The sequence below is a fragment of the Ammodytes marinus genome (assembly GCF_949987685.1).
Source record: "Ammodytes marinus genome assembly, chromosome: 11".
NCBI lineage: Eukaryota > Metazoa > Chordata > Actinopteri > Uranoscopiformes > Ammodytidae > Ammodytes > Ammodytes marinus.
The window spans coordinates 12257649-12281549 of NC_137215.1; the positions used below are offsets into that span (position 1 = coordinate 12257649).

The 23901-nt window shown below is 40.7% G+C and overlaps 1 protein-coding gene across 4 annotated transcripts in view; it reads left to right on the top strand.

The window, feature by feature from the left end:
- ccdc88ab (coiled-coil domain containing 88Ab) overlaps positions 1-23901 on the top strand; it is a 73920-nt gene that overhangs the window by 23178 nt on the left and 26841 nt on the right. For 3 of the 4 annotated variants that reach the window (XM_080036668.1, XM_080036665.1, XM_080036666.1), the window contains exons 4-14: positions 2766-2835; positions 12030-12088; positions 12602-12685; positions 12855-12995; positions 13982-14154; positions 19106-19187; positions 19620-19778; positions 20388-20534; positions 20711-20855; positions 21427-21605; positions 22643-22780. In XM_080036668.1, the coding sequence (XP_079892794.1) occupies positions 2766-2835; positions 12030-12088; positions 12602-12685; positions 12855-12995; positions 13982-14154; positions 19106-19187; positions 19620-19778; positions 20388-20534; positions 20711-20855; positions 21427-21605; positions 22643-22780 (1377 nt within the window). The remainder of the gene's footprint in view (positions 1-2765; positions 2836-12029; positions 12089-12601; positions 12686-12854; positions 12996-13981; positions 14155-19105; positions 19188-19619; positions 19779-20387; positions 20535-20710; positions 20856-21426; positions 21606-22642; positions 22781-23901) is intronic. The other variant, XM_080036667.1, reaches the window with a different exon arrangement.

The following is a 23901-nucleotide window of genomic DNA, read 5'->3' on the forward strand; positions in this document are numbered from 1 at the left end:
AGTTGCTATATTAAGGTAGTAGTAGTGCATCCATCATGATTTTATTTTATAAAATATTATATATAAAGTCAGATACAGAATTACAAATGGGAGACAAAAAGCATCATGAGTTATTCCAGGAAGCTCTCTACGCCAACACCCTGGCAGGCAGATCATAGGAAGGAAGACAGACTAACTAAAGCAGCTTAATGGAAATAAAAGGAAGGAAGAGTGGCGCTGAATAGGCACAGTGTTGCACTAAGCTCATGACTCTGCAATGGAATGATCTGCACAGTGCACAGTCTACTGCCCTGACAATAAGCTTAATTGCTGTTGTTTTGGTCCTGCTCTTCAGTTAGGTAAAACTGGAACTTCTACTGATAAATTGAGTGATGATGTTGGTGGGTGGTATGGAAAGGGTCTGCCCCACAGAAAAAAAATGCATGGCCGGAAATGTTGTGCTTGCACAGCAAACACATGCTGCAATTGAAGGGAACAACAGGTGCAAGTGTGTGCTGTATGGGGAAGCAGTGGTCAGAAGTGGGACAGGTGGTTGTGGATGAAAAGGAGTGTGTTTGTGTGTTGTTGCCAAACTAAAGACCCAGTTGGCGTTCTCCTCTCTGTGGTGACTCACCATTTTTCTAAAAAGCTAAACGCACAATAAACAGTGTGTGCTAGTCTGCATGTGTTTTCCCCCTTCGTTTTTTAAAATTATAAAAGTGATTTAATTTGTTATCTGAGTTATCTTCTTCAGTCTGAAATTCATTAAAGATACAACTGGAGATGTCCGTTAATCTTAGATATCTGAGTGAGTCTTGCTTAGTTTTGGATTCCTTGGCCCTTTTTAAAGTGTTGGTTGATTCTTCTGAAAGCGGCTGTCGTGAGTTTTACATGGTGAATTGGCTGTCACTTGTTGGGTGCACCAAATGCCTCCCTGTGAGACAGCAACTGGCTGTCTGAGCTACGCTGATTATTCTGTCTGAAGCTTGTTGAATCAATCAGTCTCAGTCTTTAGACATTCTGGCTGATGGTCATTTCTGACTGCAACAGCCTAGTATTATTAGTCATTGTCGGCATCAGGGTCAAATCACCATATGAAAAACCATAAAACATTTGGTTGGTATTTATATTTACTGCTTGAACAAATAGCAGGCACTACTGAGTCTTTGTACAAGAGCAATGATTTCCACATTGAATACAATTTTAATTGCGTATCTAAAAAGGTTATAGTTTCTCACATTGATTTGTTGAATTTGAAATGGCCATAACATTGTGAACAGAGAGATGGACCAGGTTTATGATTCAAGCTAGTATCTGCTTGAAACCAGATGTGAAATCTAGCACAACACCTACCTTGTCTTCTGCATCAAACCAAACAGCCAGCAAAATGTTTACATTACCTCAGCCTTTGCTGGCGAGCTCTGATAAGGAGAATATACTGTAGCCCAAGTGGTGCTTGCAACTGTACTGAATACATTTTCCTTTGAAGAGGAGATGCACATTTTTTTTGTAAACTGCAGCTTATGGTGGAAGTAAACACATGAATATATAGTAATACTGACCACTGGTTGTAAATGTCTTGTAAAGGGGCTCATCACTTCTTTCAGAGGCGTATTCACTGAAGTTGAGATGCTAAATCCCAGAAATTAACAGCTATGCGTCTTTCTGCAGATTAGTGAGAAAGATAATTAAGAGCTTTTTGTCTTTGATACGCAAAGAATATTACTAGTGTGTCCTCTGTCTGGCTTGGCATTATCAATGGGAATAAGCAATGGTTTATTTCCTCTATCCCTGCAGCACTTGTGCTTTGACAATAGTTAGATTTGGGGTTGGATATAAATGTATTGAAGGTATGTTGGTTATCCTGCGCCTCTTTACCTCCACAATAAGGTAATGCATTATGTATATAGCAGATGTTGGGGGGGGGAGAGGGTGGAGCTTCTCTAAAAACCCCTTACTAACATAAGCTTGTTTGTCATGACATCAGCAGTAACCTGAATAGAAATAGCTGAACCGTCGGGTTGGTTGAGTTCAAACTGCTCTTTGCCTTCAGGTAGACATGAAATATTCAAGTTAGCTGACCTTCACTTCCTTTCCGCTTAAAGAAGCCGGCAATCATTCTCCAGTAACAGTACACTTTTACTGGACATGGTTTATACTGCTCCAAAGATCAGCACTATAATAATAGTTTGGAAGGCTGTTGATGAGTCTTGGTTGATTAAGCAATGTAGCTATGTAAAGACATGAATGGAAGTACTTAGTTGTTGCTAAAAGCTTTTTTTGCACTATAGTAGTGCCCATAAATTCATGATTTTACTTCTACAAAAACATCACCGATAATTAAACTTTGCCCACTCTTACCCAATGCATGTATGTGTCTTTATGCATGTACTTGTGTGTCTGCATGACATTTGTAAATAAATTGCAGCTCATGGTTTCATTTTGGGTTTCATGATTGACGTGTAGATGGAGGGGGCCCTGCGGCAAAACCCACACCAGCAATTTATCCCACATAAATACCACCGCCACTTGCATCATCCCTGTCACAAACAAACAGATGCACACATAGGAAAGCACCATCAATGCACATCAGTCTTGTCATAAAGAAAAGTCTTGTCAGAATAGTGGTCATTTTGCTGCCCCCTTGCCTGTCTTAGTAACCTTTTTTAAAGATTAAATCAAGTCATTATGGCTTGGTTATGGCCGTGAAAATTGCATTTCTTCATTTCCATATTCATTATTCTTTTTAAATACTAAAATATATTTTCTGTTCCTTTGTGTAACAGGAGACTCTCCAGCAGCTGGTGATGATGCCTCTGCCAAATGTGCTGGTACTGGGTCGGAACCCTCTGTGTGGTAAGTGTCAATGTACTAAACAACAAGACCACAACCTTGTACAAACTAATGCTTTGACTCATGCTGTGCAGGTTTTAGTTTGATTCCCTTCACTTCTAAACAAAAGACCATTTTCCATACTTGCTCCAAGAATATTCTTGGAGTTGAATCACAGGGGCATCAAGTGTTCATACAGTTCATTCGGAGGACAGATGCAGTGGTACAGTCATCACGTCACTTAATTAGAGTGAAACAATAGCCTAGTTTTAATTATCCATTGCTTTGATGTTTGAAGTCATTTTCACATTGACTGTAGATTTCATTCAACAGCCGCCACTTTCTTGTTTTTCCCTTTTCTCAATAATGAGCTCTCTATTTAACCGTCATTCACAACCCAATCCCTTAAAAATATTTTTCAAATGAAAGGAAACTTAAAGCGGATACGAGTAACATTTAAATATCTTTTAAACAACCTCATGTTTCCTCTGATAATCATAAATTACCTTTAACAGCAAACGAGACCATCAGTGCAAAGAAAGACGTTTTTATATAGTTTTTATTACTGCTTTTGGTCTGGTCGCACACCCAGTCCGATTTTCGGTTCGCTCGTGCAGGCTCTATGGTCACATATCCGTATTGGTTGCAGATTTCAGTGTGGCGCTGCAACGCGATTTGAGAAGCCTATCCCTCCAGGTGAGGGAAGGGGAGCGGGAGCCTTGTTTGAGACAGTTATTTGTCGTCATAAATGACTGATAACGGGGCTGAACCATCAAAGAAAAAAAAGAGAATGCAATGAAGAAAAGCGAAAAGGGAGAGTGAGTGATAGGCGGGCGGGAGGACGTTGCCAAGCAACGTGTATACAATTTCACGAGAGCGAAACTAGACTGCTAAATGAATGAGCGGTTGGTACTAACACAACGTTTGCTTTGCTTCACCATCATCAGATAACCATTATCTGAAATAGTCATTATTTACATTAACAACACAAACACATTACCTCATCGTGATCCATAGTCTACTAACTGCCGTCTCTCATTCATTCGCTTTCTGTGAGGACACAGCTCCGTGAGAGAGAGAGTAGTTAGGTGACGCTGCTGAATCAACTCATTGCAAGCAGGTGTGTGTACTGACTGGCATTAGTTGATGCAGTGTCAAAACCACTCTCACGGAGCCGAAAAGAGTCCTCACACTTTCAACACACGAACATGCACTATATTGCGCCCTTCTCAGTCCACGCTCACGCGCCTGGCACGAGCATTTGCGACAGCGGGCGTCGTAAAAATACTACCGCTTTTGTCCAAAGGGGACGCCAACGTGCCATCTTACTCGTAGTGCCTTTAATAGAAGAGAGTGAAAAGTGCTGAATTTATTGTTGAGGTGAATGGAAATTGGCAGATTTAATGGGGTTTGCTTCGAGGACAAACCCAGGAGTTTGTTCATATTAATCTAGTCCCAAAGAAAAACTGTTTGTAAGAGAGCATTTGATGATTGATAAAGGATTCAATTTCATCTGTATACTTTAACGTCCCTGGCTACAATCTGTTTCGGGAGAGACAGGAGAAATGGAATGCTGTTATTTCTCCAAATACAGTGCTGTGTGAAAGTTTGTGAACCCCTTGAGCCTTTTGGATTTTAAAAATTTTAACCATTATTAATTAATTTTTATCAATACCAGTATTTTTTATATGAAATAACAGATGTTTGTTTATCAATTCAAATTTTTTTTTCCCAGAAATCAATTGTTAAAACAGATGAAACAAATTTCTTGACAACTGTTGTATGTGCAAAAGTTTGTGAACCCTGAGCTGCATTGCTTAAATCGAGCAGGTAAACACAATTAGATGGGCACAATTGAGTGATGAAATGGACCAATGTAGTGAGAGATCTTTAGGGAAGAAATTGGGCGGCACTAGATAAAACAGAGATCAAACCAGGTCAGTTTATGCTCACCAAAGTGAACCCATACAGGTCAGACATGCTAAAAGGGAAAACAATCTCAGAGGATCTCAGTAATAGAGTTGTGATGCTGCACATTTGTCTGGGGACAGCTATAAATTAATTTAAAAAAAGTTTGAGCTCCATTGGTCCACCGTGAGGCAAATCATCTACAAATGGAGAGCTTTTAGAGTGACTGAACATCTGCCTAGAAGTAGACTTTCTTCAAAAATATCCATAAGCACCATAAGAAAAGTAATTTTTCAGTTAAAAGCCAACCCAAACATTACATCTAGTGATTAGCAGACCTGTCTTGCAGCATCTGGGACAGATGTGCATGGTTCCACAATAAGAAGAAAACTCAGTCAACATGGCTTTCAAGGGAGGGTTGCTGAAGAAGCCTCTTCTCTCAAAAAAGAACAAAACTGCACAACTTTGCCAGAGAGCACCTGGAGATACTTGAAGTCTTATTCTGTGGATAGATTAGTCCAAAATGTAACTGTTTGGTCATAACCAAAACCGCCATGTTTGGGCAAAAACGCAACTCTGCCTACTTCCAAGAGAACCTTCTCCCAAGTGAAGAATGGTGATGGCAAATGGTCTGCAAATCTCCAGATGTAATGTTTGGGTTGGATTTTACCTGAAAAATCCCTTTTCTTGTGGCGCTTGAGGATATTTTTGAAGGAAGTCCACTTCTAGGCAGATGTTAGGTCACTCTTAAAGCTCTCCATTTGTAGATGATTTGCCTCACGGTGGGCCGATGGAGCTCAAACTTTTTTATATGAATCTATAGCTGTCCCCAGACAAATGTGCAACATCAAAACTCTATTACTGAGATCCTCTGAGATTGTTTCCCCTTTGAGCATGTCTGACCTGTATGGGTTCAGTTTGGTGGGCCTAAACTGACCTGGTTTTATCTTTGTTTTATCTAGTGCCGCCCAATTTCTTCCCTAAAGATCTCTCATTACATTGGTCTATTTCATCAATCAATTTGGCCCACCTGATTGTGTTTACCTTGCTCGATTTAAGCAATGCAGCTCAGGGTTCACAAACTTTTTCACATACAACAGTTGTCAAATAATTAGTTTTATCTGATTTAACAATTGATTTCTGGAAAAGAAAAATGTTGAATTGATAAACTTATTTCATATAAAAAATACTGGTATTGATAAAAATGAATTAATAATGGTTAAAATGTAATACATTCCAAAAGGCTCAAGGGGTTCACAAACTTTCACACAGCACTTTAGGTCCCTAATTAAAATAGCCCTGTACGGACCACGATCTTCTGACGTTTTTGAGATAATCCTTATGGGTGATTTAAACATTAATTGGGTGAATAAAACATGCTGGAAAAGAGCCTTTTGAGACCTTACAGGTGACCTTAATATGAGTCAGATAATTGAGTGACCAACTAGAATGACTCTCTAGAGAGACTTGGTTTTCACTCATAGACTAATAATCATATTTCAAGTGAACAGTATCCCAATAATAGCGCCATTGAACGAATTGAGCAGTCCAGTCAGTTTGCTATTTATTTAAAATATAGCTATATAAAACTCTGTTCAACGGTGCTTAATAGCATTACTATGGCCTGTTTAAGAGCAGTTTAAAGGAAACCACAACACACAATTTCTCTTCCTATGAAGATCTAGTGATACAAATGAAAGAAGGCCATATGTGTGAAATTCGATTAACTGAAGTGCTAAAATCATTGAACTACATTGCACGCAGGCAGCAGAGCTTTTGACCTACTGAACCCAGCCAGGCTATTTGATATGTCTGAACCTAGAGAAACAGTAGTGCAGTCAGTGTCAAGTGTTTGCATTTCATAAAAAAACATTTTGAGGCAGCATGACCTCTGCAGCCCCTAGAGCTACTTGATATTCCTATGAGACCTGATGAGGTTACAGAGGAGAGAAGATAACTAGTAGCAGGCCCTCGTTTAAGATCATGTTGTAGGACTACTGGTGTGGTGCCAAATATGGGTAAAAGGAGAAAGAAAGCTTGCCTCCCATTCCAAGTACATCAGTTAGAATAGGCCCACACTGCAAAACATTGCTGAAAACCACTCCATGGTTGTTTTACTTTCATAACTTTGATTGTTTTTTTTTCATTTAAAGATAACTTTTCTAAGCTGTTTTATTTTGGCTTTTTAATGAACTAATTTCAGGTTTGCTGCCCATAATAAGACAATCGAGTCGTTGTGAGACGTTTTTGATTGTAACAACATAACTCAAAACAGACTAAATAATGTCTACTGTTTCACTAAGGCGCATGTTATTTCATAGCAGTACACATCTCCCAGATATACAGCCTTACATTACGTCCTTACACGCAGGCTAAAGTCAGTTTTAAGTGAATACTAAGTTGACCTGTCACAGACGAGAGTGGAGGGCAGCTCCGAACTTGTGGACCAGAGCAAGCAGAAAGCATTAGGCTGCATTCCTCTGGGTTTCTTCTGCCCTTTACCCTCTAGCCTGTCTGATAATCAGCCAGTCAGTCAGACCAGCAGTGGCGTTGGAGTCTGGCTCTCTGGCTCAGTGGCTGCCAGCTGAAAGTCATTGGCCATGTGGCTTCTATTATGCTCTCATTAGGGGGCAAGGGGCGACACTGCATGTGTGTGAGTGCATGCACGACGTTCGTGTGTGTGTGTGTGTGTGTGTGTGTGTGTGTGTTTAGTTGGTAGATGGGGGAGGGGTATCTTCAAAACAGTGAACAGTGGGAATCCACTGTAGTACCCCCCCAGACCCAGACCCAGACCCACACACACACACACACACACACACACACACACACACACACACACACACACACACTCCCTTGTGCATCCGAATTGTGTTTAATGAGTATGCATGCATGCATGCACAACAATTTAACACACACATGCAGAAACACCCATACATACATGCGTTGTCTCCTTTGTTTAGTCTGTCTTCAATGCTGTGCATTTTCATCTGTGATTTGCTCTACTGAAAAATAAATGTGTTTGTGTCTCTCTCACCCCAAAGATTCTGATGCATTTGAATCTGTAGCTGCTTCACTCAGTCATTTACTGATTATATTTACTGAGTTGCTGTTATTGCTACTACATAAATTCATTCTGCAGCAGAGATAAAAAAACCACAACATCCTGTCTCTAACTGAAAGGTAAACACTTCCCAGTTGACAGATTGGAATATTCTCATTCTGTCTAGATTTTTCATATATTTTTGCAAATATAGATTATTTCATACATATATATGGCCAAACATATGGATGACTCATATCAAAACATCCCTGGATTTTTAGATGAAAGCCCGTCTCAATGAGCAGAAAACCGTTTAACTGTATAGCAACAAAAGACAAGACTCTTGACAGCTGACAAAAACTGAGGGGCTCAGTTGTAATGTATATGCAAGTTGTCAGCGTCTGTTTCCATGTCTGTATGACGATTGTGTGTTTTCCCAATTTAGAGGTGTGTGTGTGTGTGTGTGTGTGTGTGTGTGTGTGTGTGTGTGTGTGTGTGTGTGTGTGTGTGTGTGTGTGTGTGTGTGTGTGTGTGTGTGTGTGTGTGTGTGTGTGTGTGTGTGTGTGTGTGTGTGTGTGTGTGTGTGTGTGTGTGTGTGTGTGTGTGTGTGTGTGTGTGTGTGTGTGTGTGTGTGTGTGTGTGTGTGTGTGTGCGAAGGAGTAGTTCAGAAAAAGTTGGGCCTGCTATTTTAGCTGGAAAAGTTACAGTGTTCCATGAGTAGGCGACTGTTTGGTGTGTTTACACAGTCTGTTTTCATGGTGTTGTGTTCCCGTCTGAAAGAATACAATGGAAAGAATTGTTTGCGTGTACAACTGAAAATACACAAGTTCTGGGCTAGCTTTGAAAGTTTTGAGAAAGAAACAATGGATATGAATAGGAGAAAATGCCAGTTTGACAATTATGTTTATTTTGTTTTATGATTTTTCTTTCTTGTGATTATTTTTAGCACACTCAGTGCTCCTTGCAGTCTAAAGGCAGACTGGGTTGCGTTGCGTGCATTGTTGCTCATAACACTAAATGACTCAGCTCCAGGCTGTCTGTCTTTGATGTCGCTGACTTGACACTCGTATTTTTCCTTATATAAAGGCACAAATGCCCTAAAATAATGTGAAAAAGGTTCAGCCTACTCTGTCCTCTGCTCCAGTGAGATGGGGACAATAAACACTGTAATGCCGTCAAAGCAATATCAGATCCCTTGTTCTTGTTTCACCGCTGTCATGGAAGTCATCAGGTCCTGAATGACTCTATTCATCATGGCAGAAGAGAGGGGCTGAAGCAATCTATTGCACATGCATGCAAAATACACATTTTTCCCCTTCTTTTTCACTCACATCCTCACACACTGATTAACAATGGCATTGCAGGAAGAAGGGTTCGTCACTGTCCTTCTGACCTTGTTTCCTGCCGGCAGGGTGGGAAGTGGGTGACAAAAGGAAGCGTAGATGAGTAAATGCAACACTCAATGACTTATAACAATGTAGAAGGGAGGAAGGAACGAAGGAAGGGTGGGAGGGTGGTTGGATGCGTGTTGCTGGTAATAAATTGTTTGTTAAAGTGAGTGTGTAAGAAAGGAATAAGAGAGGGATGGAGGGAAGATGAGGCTATCAGAAAGACGGGTAGCAACTCTTTAAAGCCTGCATGCTGCTGCATCTGCTGCTGCTGAAGGGAGAATTGTCTTTTCTATTTTCAGCCTCGCCTCTTTGCGCCTTCCTCCTTCTCTCTCTCTCTCTGTTTCTCTATTTTCAATATCCCTAACGTGTTTGTGTTGCTTGTGCTCTGTGGTGCTTTCCCTCTTTTGTCTATTTTTTCTCCCTTTAATCTCCCCCTCTTGTCGCTTCTCCCCCTCTTCTTCTCCCTCTCTAGGTATAAATTATTTATCCAATGTATGAGGTCCCTTATCTTTCCCACATTGCTTTGCTGAGCTAAATCCCTTCCCCTGACTAGAATGGGTTCCTATGGCTCTAATAAAGTCCACTAAAGCCCTGCAGCGGTGAGAATTAACTGTTATCTACCGTCAACCTTCAAAGCTTAAATTGGCTCATATTTCCTTTATATGCTTGATAGTTCTTCTTCTATCACAAATACAGGTGCTGATTACGAATTTAATTTTTTTTTGTATTGTCTAGCACTGACTTAGACTGACTTAGGCACAAAACAGTGACATCCTCTTGATTTGAGAGCTCACCATAATAGAACATAACTGTCCTTGCTTCAAAAGTACATTAAGTCATGACATTTTTTTTTTCTTACTGAATGGATAACATGCAAGAAACAAAAGGTTTTCATTGAGCTGCTCCATTTATGTCTGGTAGTGGATATTATTTGGTTCAAGTGGTCCTCTGCAGGTGCAGTTATGTAAACAGGTTAGTTATAGCTGTTGCTGGAGTGGACATTATTATGCCTCTGGCTTGCTTGAAAATAATGGTGGAAGTGTTCAGCCATACTTGATGGTGTGGTGGAAAAGCATGGCGTCATTGACTGGAGTGAGTGGGGTGGGATTTAATTGTTTTGTTTATTTTAAATCTGAGAATAATGGTGCATATTTTTATATATCCTTGAACTAGGCATTTATAGTGTATTCACAGCTGTACACACAAACGGTGACAGAGGTGTGTAAAGATTGAGAGCTTCAGGGAGAAATTCAAGCTTCCTTTTGAGCAGATAGTAGATGTTACCTTCACATTCATAGGGCTGTGATGATGTTTCCCTGAGACCTAAATCACCATCTTACCTCCGCTGTAGTACAGAAAAAATACAATTACAGATTAATTTTCTTTTCCAAAGCTTTAGTATTCTATCAAATGTAAGCCAAAACAAACTGCACTTAAAAAGCTGATGATTTAACTTACCAAACCACATGGAGATCTCGTGGCTCAGTAACACATTCATTTGTGTGTCATTGATTCAAGAGGAATGGGAGGTTGATTTAATTGTTTTCTGTAAAATTGATGGATAGATCCTGTCAATGGGAAGCGCTCTGCTTTTGGCACAACAAGCTTTCCCCAAGGAACATGCTTGGTCAAGCAATACCGGAGAACAGAGTACGATTGTCTGTGTAAAGCACCACATTTGAGGGCAACATTAATTTTTCGAAAGTATCGTGAGATTTAGTTTCAGTAATTTAATTTGATTTGATTCTCCAACAATAATTTGGAAAGTCCCACAAATTGGGTGGTTCTAGACCATAATTTTCCTTCTGTATGCAATTTAGCTGTTACTGCTGTGGGGATTGGCGCATTAAACTGAGGGCAAACAGACCACCCTACACAGAAAACAAGCTGTCACTAATCTGGATTTATGATTATTAGAGCTGGACGGTGTTAGCGCTCACTACCCCCTGGGCCAGATGATGAACTGGCTTATCACACACACACACACACAGACACAGACACAGACACGGACACACACAGACACAGACACAGACACACACAGTTCCAAATAGGGAAAACACACTGACCTCATACAGGCATATACAAATGCTGACAACCTGCATATACCATACAACTTAGTCAGTGCATCACACACACACCACCTGGTTTACTGTTGTTTAGTCCAAGATCCCATATATGAGCTCAGGCCTGTTGGGCACAGCAGCTGCTTGTGGGTTTAAGCAGTTTCTGACAATATGTCCTGACATGTGTCAGAGTACAGGAAGTTCATCCTGCCAGCTCCCTTCACTGTGGAAAACACTGTGGTACTCTTACTAGAAAAGGCTAGGGGGGGGGGGGAATTGTAAGAACCTAAGAATGTAGTTAATTGGTCTTTCAAAGTAAGTGTGGGGTTGATGGAGGATTTTTTTTTTTTATAGGAAAATAAATTTAAACATGCATGTGACAGAGTAGGCAGATGAGAACGACCCCCCACTAGCCTAGGAAACACCTTAAGTCATATCTCTGACTGAAAAAATTACAACGTTTTGTTACAGAGCGCTTTATTGGATTAAGGGATATGCAAATGTGAATATCACTATTAGTCATCGGCCTCCATCAATCATGTTGCGGTGAATTGCTTGAGGCCGAGGTTTCCACCGCTATCAGTCAAACATCTGGCAATAGGATTTATTCATCAACCTTTCGTGTGTGTTTACTCTTACCTAAACCACAACATCTGATTTGAACAGAGTCGGACAAGACAAAATAGATTTATCATGGTTTGTTGTTGGTTTTGACATGTTGTCATTTAGTTTGATGTCTCATGCAGACATACTTTATTTGGCTTGGCTCTTGTCATAATTGTCTGTATCTCTTTGTTTTTTTCTTCTTTGATTTAGAGCAAGGTCTGGAGGACATGAAAAAACTGTTGCTGCTGTTACTAGGCTGTGCTGTCCAGGTAAGAGAACAGTTTTATAAACTCAAGCATTTACACGCTTTATTTATACGTATGTTATTCAGGTTTCAAAAAGCAGAAACCAAGCAAGCATAACAGATGGTCATCACTGATAAAAAGAATAAACTCTAATTCTATCGTACGGCTAATGTTGTGCAATAAATGGTGTAACAAACCTTTCCTGTCTTGTGACAAAGCCTCATTCAGTTCTCAAAATAGTGCATTTCAAACCAAAACACTGAACTTTTTACCTCCTATTATTTCATCAAAAAGATGGCGAAGTTGTAAAAAATCTCAAATCTTAAGCGAAGATTTTATGTTTTTATCTTATCTTCCTCCAGCAAGAGAGGAAAGAGATTTTCATCTAATCCAGGAGATAAACAATGCTTTTGAAGACTAGACCATTTCCCCAAATACAACTGCTTCTGCCTTGTGTCTGCATTGTTGGTCTACTAACCTCCTGTTGACCCCAACATAACTCTTGTCTGCTTCTGTTTTTCTCTTCTCTGTTTACAGTGTGAGAAGAAGGAAGAGTACATTGAGCGCATCCAGACTCTGGACTTTGACACTAAAGCTGCCATAGCATCCCACATCCAAGAGGTATTTTCTTCTCTATAGTGAACACAACTGCATACAATTAATATTTAACCTCCTTTTGGCTCCATCACCATCAATCATATAATGTACGGTCGGTAGTGGAATGTGCGTGGTAAATAGTTTGGACTGAAATGACTGGACTTTATTAATGATATAATGTTTGTGATTGAAGGTTACTCTTGATCAGGAGAACGTGGTGGACCTACAGTGGTTGGAAAGTGGAGAAATGCCTCCTGATGACCCGGACAGCCTCTCCAGAAATCTGGCTTTCCACCTCAAACGCCTGGTGGATGAGAGGGACACACAGCTGGAAGTAATGACCCATGAATTAAGTCTGTGTATGTGTGTGAGTGTGTGTGTATGAGCCACGTTGGAAAGTCCTCACTAAAGCAACATAAGTCAAACTATAATAAACGCAACCAGGAAAGTATTTTTAATGTTACATTCCTATGGGAGTTGGCCGAGGTCGTCGTGTGTTATTCATGCTTGTGGATGTCTGTTATGGTTCTACAAGCAGAATTTGACTAAAATGACGGGAGGCTTCTTGCAAAGTTATGTGGAAACTTTTCCCTTTTTTCCCGCTACCACAAGAGAGCAGCCTCAGGAAGGAAGGGTTGAAACTGTTAACTGTCTCAGGGATGGGGGGTGTGTGTGTGTGTGTGTGTGTGTGTGTGTGTGTGTGTGTGTGCGCGTCTGTGTGTGTGGTACTTCGAGAGCATGCGTCACTAAATTAGTTTCCAAGTTCAACCCATAGGATGCAGATGCCCACAACTGATGGAACTGATCTTTGTGTGTGTGTGTGTGTGTGTGTGTTATGTGTGCATGTGCCAGAGGTTGTAATAGCCTCCAGATTATCACTGTGTTGTCCAGCCGCTCCCAATTAAAATCCCATTTCCTGTCGAGGGCACTAGATCAAAATAGGCTGAGTGGGATCGTGGATGTAGTTATTTGCTCTAATGCCTGTGTTTTAGTTTAGGGTGGTGTGTGTGTGTGTGGGGGGGGGGGGGGGGGGGGCTTTTGGTGAACCTCAATCTTTTTCTCTATTCCATGCTAGTCCAATTGTTGAATCATACTTTTAACTAACAGCAAAACTGGTTAGATCTGCACATATAAGCCTGAATATAGATTCGGAATTATATTTCTGTTTTAACACCTTTTATAGTGGGTTACTTTAGTGGGTGAGAGGCTGGCTTTAAGGAGTCAAAGGGTGAACTCACACAACCTGTCTTCTATTAAGGTGCTCTTTCACTCATGAACTCTGCTAGAAATCTCATTGCTTTCTTCCCTCTTCCCTTCCAGACTATAGTGGAGTTAACCCAGGAGAGAGACTGTGTACAGCTGTCTCCACTGGCTTCCTATTCCAGCCAGTCTCCGGGGGACTCCCCCAGCATGAGGAGGACCGAAAGCCGACAGCACCTCTCTGTGGAGTTGGCTGATGCGAAGGCGAAGATCAGACGCCTTCGACAGGAACTGTGAGTGCTACTGTATGGCTGTATCAGCTGGATAAATACTTACTGAAATTTCGGGGAAACTATAGTTTTAATCTCCATAGTCGGCATTAGACAAACTGAAAACCTACAAATCAAAAAGGTTATTTTCTGGAGTTAGACATGAACTGTCAACCCCTCATCTTGTTTGCTACTGTACTTCCCATTTTTGTTTACCGTCATTGGTTTTGATCTGAACTGGGAACTAACAATCTCTGGTCGTCATCGGCTACTTCCTGGTGATGACAAGTGCGAATGTGTCTGATGATGTGTTCTAACATCATCAGACGTTGAGAACTCTGATATGGAAAATAAAGTTTACACACAGGATATGAAATTCCTTCATCATGAACTTGAATAATTTTGAGTTCTTCATTTGTAAATTTGAATTGTTTTTATGGAGGTCCTAATATTAGGACTTATCATTGTACTTTAATCTTTTTGACACAGTTGTTAATATATGCCTTTATGAGATGGCGATAACTGAGAGATGACAGGAAATAAGAGACGAATGCAACAAAATCTTGATGTAACCAGAGATGTTGCAGGTCATCTTATACTTTAAGCCACAGGGTCAACCTATCTTTGGTAATGTTATTGCATTGGATTGGAAAATTTGCGCTTGGACTGTTTGTGTCCTCTTTGGTTATTCATAGTGCTAATGGACACTCACTATGTGTGTACCCTGTTAGTTGTCTGCCCGCCATGGTAATTGTATCATTGACTACAATCAAGCCACAAACATGATGCTGAAAGAATAACAGTAACATTGCAGAGAGAGAGGCAGAGAGGCATAGACACCAGCAGTCCATTTCCTCCCTGCATTTTTATTACTCACATTAAACCAGGCTTCTGTGATGTCGCACTGCACCACACACACACACACACACACACACACACACACACACACACACACACACACACACACACACACACACACACACACACACACACACACACACACACACACACACACACACACACACACACACACACACACACACACACACACACACACACACACACACACACACACACACACACACACACACAACTTAAACCTTCTCTCACAAACCTTTTGTGAGGCCTTTTAAATTCTGCCTATGAATAATGGAGTTTCCTTTTTTAAAGTGCTATCAAACCTTTCCAGACAAAGGCCTAATGGTCAAAGCAGATCAGTTAGAAGAAAATGAACACCTCCTGACAAGAGGAAGTAAATGTTGCACAAAAATAACATCTCACTCAACAGACTGGCTGGCGTCAGGTAGTCAGTGTTAATACTGACTACATGGTCCTAAAAGAGCCAGACAAATGTGTTGTTCCTAACTTCAGGGGAATTATTTGCACTCTTGAGTGGATCAGATTTTTCAGACTAGAAGTCAATTCCTCACCTTGAATGAATGCAGAAAAACAAACACACCAGTATCATCTTCCATTTAAAGTTGTTGGCAAATATAATTGTATTAAAACAAAATGAATTTTGATTGCAGACTCTGTCGTGTAATGCTGCCTGTAAGAATAACCCCTTGTAAAAGTGGAACATGTATTCAAACTCCAAAGGTTTAGAAAAGCCTTGGGCTATGTTTGAATGATGTGTCATTTACCTGTATTTTGCAGAAGATATTGTTCTGTCTTTTTTCAAACTGACAATAGCATGTGTGTGGGCTAAATGCAAATAAGCAGTGTCGGTTGAACAAGTGGTTGTTACCCAGAACTGATGGAGTGCATGTCGCTTTCTGTTTGGCCACATGAAGAAGCCTCTCTCTAAACTCAGTCATTGTGCTTGTCGTGCTGAAAAGCTCTGACATTCATCACTGTAGACATCCCCATTATACTTCCCTGACCTACATTATGATGACCACTTCAGTAGACCTAAATAAGGCCGACAAGCCAATGAAAAATGTTGTTTGTTGGTTTCTATGGTGCTGTTTACTTGTTGCTGTGGTGCGTGGCCGTTCACATGACGATACCTTTTTATCACAGACGAGGAACAAAATGGGCTTTAAGTCTTCTGTTCTGACGCAGTCTGGTCACATGATGCTGTTCATTCTCTGAGGCAGAAGAGGAGTGTGTGTGTGTGTGTGCGTGTGTGGTGTTGTGTCTGGGAGCATGTGCTTGCACATATAGTGTTGTCTCTGCATACAAATGTAGATGTGTGTGTGTCTACTGTTTGGTCTTACGTGTGTGTGTGTGTGTGTGTGTGTGTGTGTGTGTGTGTGTGTGTGTGTGTGTGTGTGTGTGTGTGTGTGTGTGTGTGTGTGTGTGTGTGTGTGTGTGTGTGTGTGTGTGTGTGTGTGTGTGTGTGTGTGTGTGTGTGTGTGTGTGTGTGTGTGTGTGTGTGTGTGTGTGTGTGTGTGTGTGTGTGTGTGTGTGTGTGTGTGTGTGTGTGTGTGTGTGTGTGTGTGTGTGTGTGTGTGTGAAAGAGTCTCTGAAAGAGACCAGGTCAGAGCCGGGGGGTATGCTTTAGTGTTCCCACAGTGGTCTGTTTGTTAATGTTTATGTTAAAACAATGTGTCTTGGCTCCTCTTACTTCTCGCCGTTTAAGCTAGGAAAGACAATATGTTTATAACTAGGAAACACATTTAGAGTACTATTTAGAGCTACTTTTTTCATACATCTTTTAAGTTAAGTTTAATAACCACTTTTGTTCAAACAAAATCCTCTCTCATGAAGGTTAGGGTTAGTTTAAAAAAATTAAAAAACTGTTCCAAAGAGATCTTTATGGTCAATTTGAAAGCTGCAGTTTTGTGCTTCTGTGCTAGGTGGTCATATTATTTTGTCCAGCCCATTTATATCAATCAGGGTAGTCTGTATAACAGAAACATCTCCCTGCAAATTCAACAGCACCACAAACTACAGTACATTAACACCATCATGAAGGTAGAATTAATACAATGCTGTTGTATTAATTGTAAGTATATTTAGCTTGTCTACCTAATAAACTGACAACTGAAACCTCTTTTCAAACATTATATCCGATTATATCCATACACTGAGAATTGAGAAAGCGAACTGCAGCATTCACAAATCATCACCCATTTACTGAAGTCATACTGAGTTGTAGATCAACCAACCAATACAACTTGGTTGTCAGTAGATCATTTACTACAATTTCTAACTCAGTGAGATGCAACGCAGGAATGTGCTGTTGTTGTGCTGTAGGCCCACTTGGTTACAACCAAAGTTAACATTTTGTTCTGGACTGATAGACATTTTTTTGCATTTTAAACCTGGCAGCTATAATGTAATCCACTTCCACCAATTACTGTTTCCACAGGAGTAATGCAATCTATACCTTATTTGTTTATTATATAGTCGCTAAGGTTATGGAAATATTAAAAGCGGAGTCTGCAACTCTGAAGAATAATTGTTGTCAAAATCACTTTTAGTCAAAAGCAGCGACTATCTCCTCACGATCGGTTACCTGTCTGTACTGTGTGTGTGTGTGTGTGTTGAAAAAAAGCATTCTACAGAATTGCTGACTCCCCCTTTATGATAAGGATTATACCAGTTAGACATGTATTAGAATAAGAATAGCACTTGCCTTCATTTCTTGGCTTTTCAAATGTAGCGTAAAAGTGTCTGTGTCTGTGCTTGCGCACATGCAATGCATTTTAGGCCATTAACATAAGCAGCAGAGCCAGCTGCATCCATAATATGAGCCCTAAAATAATCTGCCATGCGAGACCTGACAGGTGTTTGTTTGATTTGGGGGACAGACAGTTGTGGGGAGGGGATTACAGGAGGTTGGAAGGAGGTTAACTGATGAAACGGAAACAGCAGTGGGTGAAGGAACATCCAGCCCACTTATCAACTCCAACTTCCCAAATAACGCTGGCATGTGGGAGGAAGGAGGAGATTAATGGGAGAGCAAGAAAATAAAGATGTTCCCTTTTTTTTGCCTTTTTTGAGATGCACCGCAAGACTCCAGAGAGCTGTAATCAAACAGACTATCAGATGTTCAGTAAAGCGCGGTTTCATGCACACACACACACACACACACACACACACACACACACACACACACACACACACACAGTATAGCATCTCAGGAATGCAGTCGTTTTCCTTCAAAGCACTGTGACATATTCTCCCTCCATGGCGAGAGCCGGAATAATTTGCATGCACACACAAACTCACATGGACAACACATGTCAGGCTGCTCTGTTTCGCTGTGACTTAAACAATTGATACAGGAGAGTGTTGGATAGCAGATAGCGAGAACCTACCATTGAGGGTGAAAGAATTAGACATTTATTTATGTTTTTTGTACCACTGTGGAAGCAGTTTCTCCAGAATAGATGAGGGGTTTGAGCCTCAGGGGCAGGATTTGCATGCGTTTACTCCCAAAGGAGTCACAGTGTAGTGTCCTTTTCTTTATACGTTGTTAAGTTTTCTTTCCCCTCTCTGTTTTTCACTGTGTGTTATGTGACGTATACGAGTGTTGGTATTGTTTATTAGTTACTGAATTCAAGGCAAAACCCAGGAAAGACATTGTGTCCACCACCGAAACACAGCACACAAAGAAATACTATTTTTACTAAGTGGGTTGATTGAAAAAAAACATGCGAGTGGCAGAGTTCTATAACTTGCCTACAAAGGACTATTGATGTGATTTTCCCTAGTTTATGTGTCAATGCGAACAGTTATTATTTATTTTTAAATATATCGCACTCACTTCTGTAGAAATACAAACTCTATGATCCCCAAGTAGTGAAGCAGGATTGCTTTAAATATTTAAGTTCCCTCTACACTCTGACTTTGTAACTTGGTTGAAACCAATGCTAAAAACTCAAGAGCTTGCAGTATTACTTCAGTGCCTCTTGCATGATTGATAGAAATATTTTGTCTGAAACATGCCAAATAACCAACAAAATGCTACGCTCATCTAACTTAAATACTTTAACTTTTCTCCCTCCCCTTGTCTCTTTTTCAGTGAGGAGAAGAGTGAGCAGCTTTTGGACACCAGGCAGGAGCTGGAGAACATGGAAGTGGAGCTCAAGAAACTCCAGCAAGAGGTAATTCACACAGTCACACACTTACATGCACACAACATACAAACATTTTACATATGACTTTATCTCTGCCTTACCTGCTGCTCCCTCCTCTTTCTAAGCACATTGTATCGCTCCCAGGCTTTAATCAGCTATCTTTAGCCTAGCAAGACATGGCCTTTGGTTTGGTGCTTTAAAGGTGTGTGTGTGTGTGTCTGTCTGTCTGTCTGTCTGTCTGTCTCCGCTTTTGTTCTTTACGGATTAGGTAACTAAATACTTTGACTGTTAGTTGTTCTAGTAGTTGCTACAGTAAACCCACTGGGATTCACAATGGTATAGCTGGATTAATCCTCCTTTATGCCATTCCTTATTGTAGATTTGCTGTTGTGATTTTGTGAGTACTTTGACTTAATTGCACCTATTCATGCTTTATATTTACCTGTCAACTCCCTGCAGAGCTACCAGTTGGTGTCAGACGCCAGGTCAGCTCGGGCATACCGTGACGAGCTGGACGCACTCAGAGAGAAAGCCATGCGCGTCGACAAACTGGAGAGCGAACTGATCAGATACAAGGAGAAACTCCACGACATTGAGTTCTACAAGGCCAGAGTTGAGGTACAAAACTGCTCACACACGCACACACGTCATGCACGTGCACAGACACCCACAGACACAGACACTGATCATCAATTTAAGCCAAGATTATGGTGTTTGTCAAATGACACCCTTGGGATACTTGAGTATCATGTAACTGACGTCAAGGGCACTTGCGATTGATTTAATATTAGTTGAACAGCAGCATGTGATCAATATGTGAGATCCACAAGTTCTCAAATCATGATGCAGCTCATGATGTGTGTTTGAGTTAAGCCCTAACAGCAGTAGGAGTTTATTTTTTAATAAATATTGAGGTATTTTCAACTGTTTGCTCACATTGCATAGATACCGCCACCATTTTTATATAAACGGCATGTCCAAGTCAATATAATATTCTAGACAAGTGAATTGTATCAGTTATTTGAAACCCTTAAATCCATATGAGTATGCTTTTTTTTTAATACCTCAGTTGTCTTGAAGACAAAAGCACACATTAAAGGGTCAGCTTAACTGCTTTTGAAGAGACGGACAAGATATTAACACAAATGCTAAAACATTAGAAAAAATGCAACAAAAAAAAAATAGTTGTTTAACTTGTATTCTCTGGTGATGTGGTGGTGTCTGTAGGAGCTGAAGGAGGACAACCAGATCCTGTTGGAGACAAAGGCCATGTTGGAGGAGCAGCTGGATACAGGACGGAATCGCTCTGACAAACTGCATCTCCTGGAGAAGGAGAACCTGCAGATCAAGTCCAAGATCCATGATCTGGAGATGGTGAGATAAACGGATTTATGGATCTGTTGGGGTTGAATTCAAAAATCAGGATTTGATGAAGGGGTAAAAGACAAAACAGAGTTAAGGGTAACAGGGTCAATTTAGCAGTCTTGTTTTTCAGCATTTGTGTATCTCCAAAGACTACCTATGACTCTCTCTCTCTGTGTTATCTGCAGGAGCGGGACATGGACCGTAAGCGCATGGAGGAGCTGATGGAGGAGAACCTTGTGCTTGAGATGGCCCAGAAACAAAGCATGGATGAGTCCCTGCACCTGGGCTGGGAGCTGGAGCAACTGTCCAAGACCCCAGACCTGACCGAAGGTAAGAAGAGCTAGACATCTTTTCAGAAAAGCAGAGAACAATAACAAGTAGTACAGGGGAGGGAGGGTTAAAGAAAGGAAAGAATGTGATGTCTAGCTGAAATTGCACCTGACAGTTCACCTGAGTTGACCAGACGGAAAGGGGAAAAGGGCCACAGACCTGGCTTGGATCGTTGGCTCTTGGCCCTGGCGTCATTCTCCCTTTGGCACTTCTACAATTGCCAGCCTCCACTGAGTTTTCTTTCCACTTGGATAAGACCTGTAATTAATATTCAGTGGCTCCTGGAGGCTAATCTGTGCATTAAGATTTGTAAGCTGTTTAGAGGTTTAACTAGCCAGGGATCTGGATAAAGACTTTGTTTATTTGTTTGTTCTCTTGTGTGTGTGTGTGTGTGTCTCTGTCAAAATAGCATTTTAAAAGCTTAAAGACCTGCAAAGTTAAAACCTAGATTTGTATACATGTATAATATTCATAGTTTTTTTCTTAATTGTAAATTCTGTCTAAATTTTTAACCGAAAAATCTCAACAGAATGTCTGTATTATTTACATTTTCTCCCTGTCATTTCCTCAGCCCCTCAGAAGTCTCTGGGCGAGGAAGTGAATGAGCTGACGTCGAGCCGCCTGTTGAAGCTGGAGAAGGACAACCAGACCCTTCTGAAGACTGTGGAGGAGCTCAGAGGGTCAGCCAGTGAGGGCACCGTGTCAAAACTGTCCAAATTCAGCCAGGAGAACCAGAGGCTGAACCAGAAAGTAAGCAATGGGCTTGTGTAGTAAAGGGGTTTTTTCTGAAGTTGGTCAATAGGTTAGGATTTGTATTGTTTCCTTTTTGTGACTCTTGTAGTGAGCATGAGAGATGCATCAGTATTCAGGTATAGTATGGAGAGATCTACAGCTCTGTTTCCGTCTGAATGCACTTAAAAGCCTCAGTTTGTAATGCAGTTTAATTTTCTTGCCCCTCATCAGGGTCCAACACCAAGATTAGCATATTGGACCAGCACTCCTCCATAATATATCACCCTAAAACGTTTCTGTAGGCCTTCTCAGCCAGTGAGAAATAAAAAGAAAAGAGAAAGAAGGAGAGAGTATTGAGAGAGGGGGAGAGAGGGGTGGATGTGAGGATGAAAGCAAAGCTGTAAATCCAGACAGCCCTGCATTGCCTTCTCTTCCCCAGTCTTTGACACTCGAACGCCCCTCACTAAGAGGTCTCTCAGCTATTTCCAGAAACATAAGCCTCTCTCTGCGCCTTCTGAATAATACGCATGAGAATTTGGTTTTTCTCTCTCAAAGACAAAATCCAAAGTAAGAAATGTATTTAGTGACTTGAAGTCTAGAGCCAAAACACATTCAAATGTGACTGCAGCTGCTGGTTTGACGCAAAAAAAAACGAAAGAGCCTTATTTAATGTGTATGTTGACTTGTACATCATTTACTGCAGAGAAGTGATGTAATGAGTTGGGTGTATTCTGTGTTTGTTTCATGTATTATTAAATGCACCATCGTCTTTGTGACTGGGAATTGCAGGGTATCCATGGTTCCCAATAGTCCCATGAAATCCTGGATAGTTTGTGAATTTGAGAGGGAAAAAAAGGGTTCTGGAATCAGACATAAATAAATATGGGTCATTGAAATAGCTTGAATTCATATGTTATTGTGCTAGAATAGAAATCCTAGAAGTCCTTTTCTTTTCTTACTTCAGGTTAATAAATAGGCATTGTTCCTGTGTGTTCAGGAATGGCAAATAAAAGGTAACACAACACTTAAAAAAAATATTAAATCATTGTTCACAGTTGGAGGAGCTGGGGAGCGAAATGACGGCAGACAAAGAGTCGCTTCGCAGTGCCGAGTCCCTTAGCACAGACCTGATGAAGGAGAAGGCTTTACTGGAGCAGACCCTGGAAACGCTCAGAGAAAACTCAGAGAGACAGGTACACGTATACCAGATACACACACACACCAATTTCATTTTGAAAGTTTATCCAAAAACCAGATGGTCATCATTTTAAATCAACCAACACTTTTTCTTGATTTTCACCATCAGTATCATCTGTGCCTTTGTTTCTGATTGCCACATTATAGACTGTATTTTATACAGTATAAAGTAACAGGTGGACTTTTCTCAGAATTTATTATAATCACAACAAGCATTCGTGTGCTTTAAGATGAAGTTAATGTTGCAGTTTGTGTACTAGACAAGTATAATGTCAAATACACACACACATTCAGACCTTGTGCGTCATACACGCTCTCACTCTACAAAAGTTTCATTGATTCTTGTTCCAGAGAAAATAACATGACTGAGCTGTGTAGTTTACTAAGTTATCCCCGAGGCGCAATCTTTGTGCAATTGATTTGCACTGGCTAAAAAGAAAAAATTAAGTGGAACAATTGCTATGTTTTATCGACTACCCAGATTTCTTACACTCAGTGGCCCAGATGCAGTCGCACCATGCCAGCTCTCAGTCCGTGTGTTCCCACTTGTATTTTCAAATGTGACTTCTTTGTCTACTTGTGATCCGATTCCATTTACCCGCGCTGTATTTAAAACACACATCATTTCCGTTTGCATTGCTGTTTTTAACCGGTGGGGTTCAAACAAGTAAACATACATGGCTGTACAGTGCCACAGTTTTAATCGCATTTGCTATTAAAATGTATTACGTGCGAAGATAATTACAAGTCTAGGTTGATGAGATAGGCTACTGTCTCATTTAGACAAGGAGGAGCGATGCACAACACTGCTTAGAGGGCTCTACATTAACACTCGCCAAATGCGGGAAATATCATAGATAGGATATCAAAGAAAAACTCTTAGGCGAGTAAGTTATTACGCCTCTTTGGCTGGTGAAAGATGTATGTTTGCCGGGCGGCTTTTCTAACGTCTGCTACACTCTTGTCACCACCACCAGTAGCCTACACGGCTTTCTGTATGCAGTTAAGATACTGCATATGCGAACAGAATATTTCCTGTGCACCTTCACATTAAAAGCCTGTTACTAGCCAAACACGAGTTGACTTTTATTCTTAAGCAGATAAGAACAGGAAGTCG